Raw genomic sequence first — 3,667 nt, 5'->3', positions numbered from 1 at the left:
GGAAGATTATTCTGTCGATCTGGTAGTGAAATGAACGACGGAATTACATACCACTCATAGCAGCTACTTATCAACCCAGAGAAAAAAGTGGCAGCCTGGGAAACAGAGCGAAGAACAAGAGAGGACCTTGCAGGGGAGCTTAACTTATTTATGCCTAGTGTTCCATTATTGGAACACTAAGCTTGTGGGAGTTATTTATATCCTACTGCTCAAGGTCATTGCCAAGGTCTGATTTTTCACACACACACGCACACACACACACACACAGATTATAACCTCCATAAATGGGTTAAAGGTCTTTACTTTTACTCTTCATGGGATTGGAGGTCATTGGAATATTGCAGCAGAGGAGTGAGATCTTGACAAACTTTAAAAGAAGCCTTTTTTTCAACCTTTATTTTAGATTCAGGGAGTACATGTGCAGACTTACATGGGCATATTGTGTGATGCTGAGGTTTGGGGTACAACTGATCTCACCACCCAGGTACTAAGTATAGTACCCAACAGGTTGTTCTTTAACCCCTTGCTCACGGCCCTCCCTCTCCCCTCTAATAGCCCTAAGTGTCTTTTGCTCCTGTCTTTGTGTCCCTGGGTACCCAATGTTTAGCTCCCACCTATAAGTGAGAACGTGTGGTATTTGGTTTTCTGTTCCTGACTTAATTTGCTTAGGGCAATGACCTCCACAAATAAAAGGGAACTCTTATACCCCATTGGTGGGAATATAAATTAGTTCAACCCCTGCAGAGGGGAGTTTGGAAATTTCCCAAATAACTCAAAACAGAACTACCCCTTGACTCAGCAATTCCATTGCTGGGTATATACCATAAGGAAAATAAATCGTTCTACCAAAAAGAAAGATGCACTTGTATGTATATTGCGGCACCATTCACAATAGCAAAGACATGGAATCGACCTAGGCACCCATCCATGGTGTCATGGATAAAAAAAATGTGGTAAATATATGCTATGAACTCCTATGCAGCCACAAAAAAAGGAGTATTTTTATGGCTATATAGAGAATGGAGGTTAGGAGGGCAAGGGTTAAAGCAAAGAATTATGCATTACTCACGTACTCTATTGTCTTTATTTACAAGTATATAATATTTGGGTCTCCTTGGTTAGCAAGCAGGGGTGAGCGATATGAGAGTATTCAGGGTCCAGTTCTTGGAGGACCAGCAGAGTAGAGTGATCCGAGGATGGCCATGTTGTCTTCTGAAGAGGAAAGGTAAGTCAGAGAGATCAACATTGGAGAAATAATAGGGGAGGTACAGTGTAGTGTCAGTGACAGAAACACAAATCACATTTCCTTTGGTCAACAAGAGAATCCTAGGCTTCAGAAATTCTTCCAAAAATTGGAAAAGATAAAGAGGTTTTGTGACGTGGGTGTATCCTATATTGATGAGAAATGACTGACAAATGCAGGCTCATGTTACACATGTGCTTTCTCATGTAATATTTTAGATTTTGTGAAACGGGTATTATTCTCAATTTATAGATAGGAAACAGTCTCAGAGATGTTAGCTAATTTTCCTAAAACTAACCAGCATTAACTGGCAGAGGTGGAATTCAGACATAGATTTTTTTTTTTGGCTCTAAAAGGTGTGTACTTTTTGAGGACACCATCCTGGAAGAAAGGCTTTGTTTTAATTCAGAGGAAAATTGCTCTGCAATGGATTGGAACTCAGAGGGAAGCTGAAGAAAATTGCAGTAGCCGCCCAGACGGAGGCATCTGGAGGGAGCTTTCACTTTCTCTAATGTTGTCAAGTGCGTCACTCTGGGATAATGCTCACTGGTCTTGGAGACAGTCCCTTCTCTCCGAATTTAAGTTCAGTCCTAATTCTGGAGCCTCTTTTTCCCTCCTGTGGGTCAGAAGCCAGAGCTCCTGAGGGTGGCCATGTGCATTCTCATCAAGGCCATGCCAAGCACCAAGTGCCCCGAGAGCCCAGGCAATTTGAAACCCTCGCCTGCCCTTACTGCTTCCTGATGGGGAACCTGCTGACATCATACAATGAGAGATACATTTACAGGGCTTCCCAGGGGCTCTGTGAAGCAGCTCTGCTTTTGTAGTGAACAATGCTGGGGCAGGGATTTTAAAACTACCTCCTTTCCATTTTCACTCCTTTCTATCTCCATGGGCCCTAAGTGTGTGTGTGTGTGTGTGTGTGTGTGTGTGAAAGAGAGAGAGTATATAAATATATACAAATTGGTGCCTCCAATTCTCAGGATAAAAATATCCAACCGGCCGGGCACAGTGGCTCATGCCTGTAATCCCAGCACTTTGGGAGGCCGAGACAGGTGGATCACCTGAGGTCAGGAGCTTGAGACCAGCCTGGCCAACAAGGTACTAAAACCCCATCTACCAAAATACAAAAATGAGCCAGGTGTGGAGGTGGGCGCCTGTAATCCTAGCTACTTGGGTGACTGAGGCATGAGAATTGCTTGAATCCGGGAGGCAGAGGTTGCAGCGAGCCGAGATCGTGCCACTGCACTCCAGTCCGGGTGACAGACTGAGACTTTGTCAAAAAAACAAACAAAAAACCTAACCATCTTCACTTTCGCTCCTGTGTGTTCTAAAAGTGGAAGTTTAGCATCTTGCAGATAAAGAGAAAAAGCAGACTGACACAAGGATTCCATGGGTCCATAGAATCAGACAAGAGGACATTCAAGGAAGGAAGGAGTGGAAAAAGAGTCTAAAAGAAAGGCATAACGGATGAGACTAATTCCAGCAGCTGATGCTACAAATAAATAAAGCAAGAAGGATGTAACATCATATATCAAGAGTCTGTCAGTTCCTGCCGACAGAATAGGTTTAATTTACATTTACTGAATAACTGTTGTGTGTTGTGTTGGGATATTAAGGGATATTAAGGGTTTTTTCCACATTTATTTCTTTATTTCTTTTTTGATACAGAGTTTCGCTTTCGTTGTCCAGGCTGGAATGCAATGACATTTATTTCTTAATACTCTTGCAAACCCAGAGAGGGAGACATTCCCAAAGATTAAATGACTTATCCAAGTTCGTTCAGCTCTGAGTATCAGAGCCAGCATTCTAACCCAGGTCTTTCTGATTTCCAGGTCCAGGACTTTTTCCACCATGTGATCCTGCTACTTTTAGATGGAAATTGGAAATGAATAAAATGAAACTGAGAGCCTGTGGAAGTAAAACAGCACAGAAAAAAAAAAAAAAGGTTGAATTATGGTTATCTCTGCATCAGCCTCGTCTGAGTTTATTAGTGGTGCTATAACAAAATACTATAAACTGGGTAGTAAACAACATACGTTTATTTTTCATAGTCCTGGAGGCTGAGAAGTCCAAGATCAAGGTGCGTGGAGATTTGCGTCTGGTGAGGGCCTGCTTTTTGGTTCACAGGTGGCACCTTCTCACTGTGTCCTCACATGTGGAAGGGGTAAAGTATCTTTTTTATTTTTTTTTTCTGAGATAAAGTCTCGCTCTGTCACCAGGCTGGAGTGCAGTGGTGTGATCTTGGCTCACTGCAACCTCCGCCTCCCGGGTTCAGGTGATTCTCCTGCCTCAGCCTCCTGAGTAGCTGGGACTACAGGCGCGTGCCACCATGCCCAGCTAATTTTTGTATTTTTAGCAGAGATGGGGTTTCACCATGTTGGCCAGGATGGTCTTGATCTCTTGTCCTCATGATCTGCCCGCCTT

At 43.1% G+C, this 3,667-nt stretch overlaps 1 protein-coding gene across 1 annotated transcript in view; it reads left to right on the top strand.

Moving 5' to 3' along the window:
* Positions 1-2,067, top strand: part of LOC105539042 (dnaJ homolog subfamily C member 8-like) — a 3,602-nt gene extending 1,535 nt beyond the window's left edge. The window contains exon 2 of the mRNA XM_011979144.1: positions 1,871-2,067. Coding sequence (XP_011834534.1) covers positions 1,871-2,067 — 197 coding nt within the window. The remainder of the gene's footprint in view (positions 1-1,870) is intronic.
* Positions 2,068-3,667: the final 1,600 nt, after the last annotated feature.

Source organism: Mandrillus leucophaeus, unplaced genomic scaffold, assembly GCF_000951045.1.
Source record: "Mandrillus leucophaeus isolate KB7577 unplaced genomic scaffold, Mleu.le_1.0 Scaffold2, whole genome shotgun sequence".
Taxonomy (NCBI): Eukaryota; Metazoa; Chordata; class Mammalia; order Primates; family Cercopithecidae; genus Mandrillus; species Mandrillus leucophaeus.
Note: the sequence above shows the minus strand (reverse complement) of the source record. Positions and strands in the feature narration are given on the sequence as shown.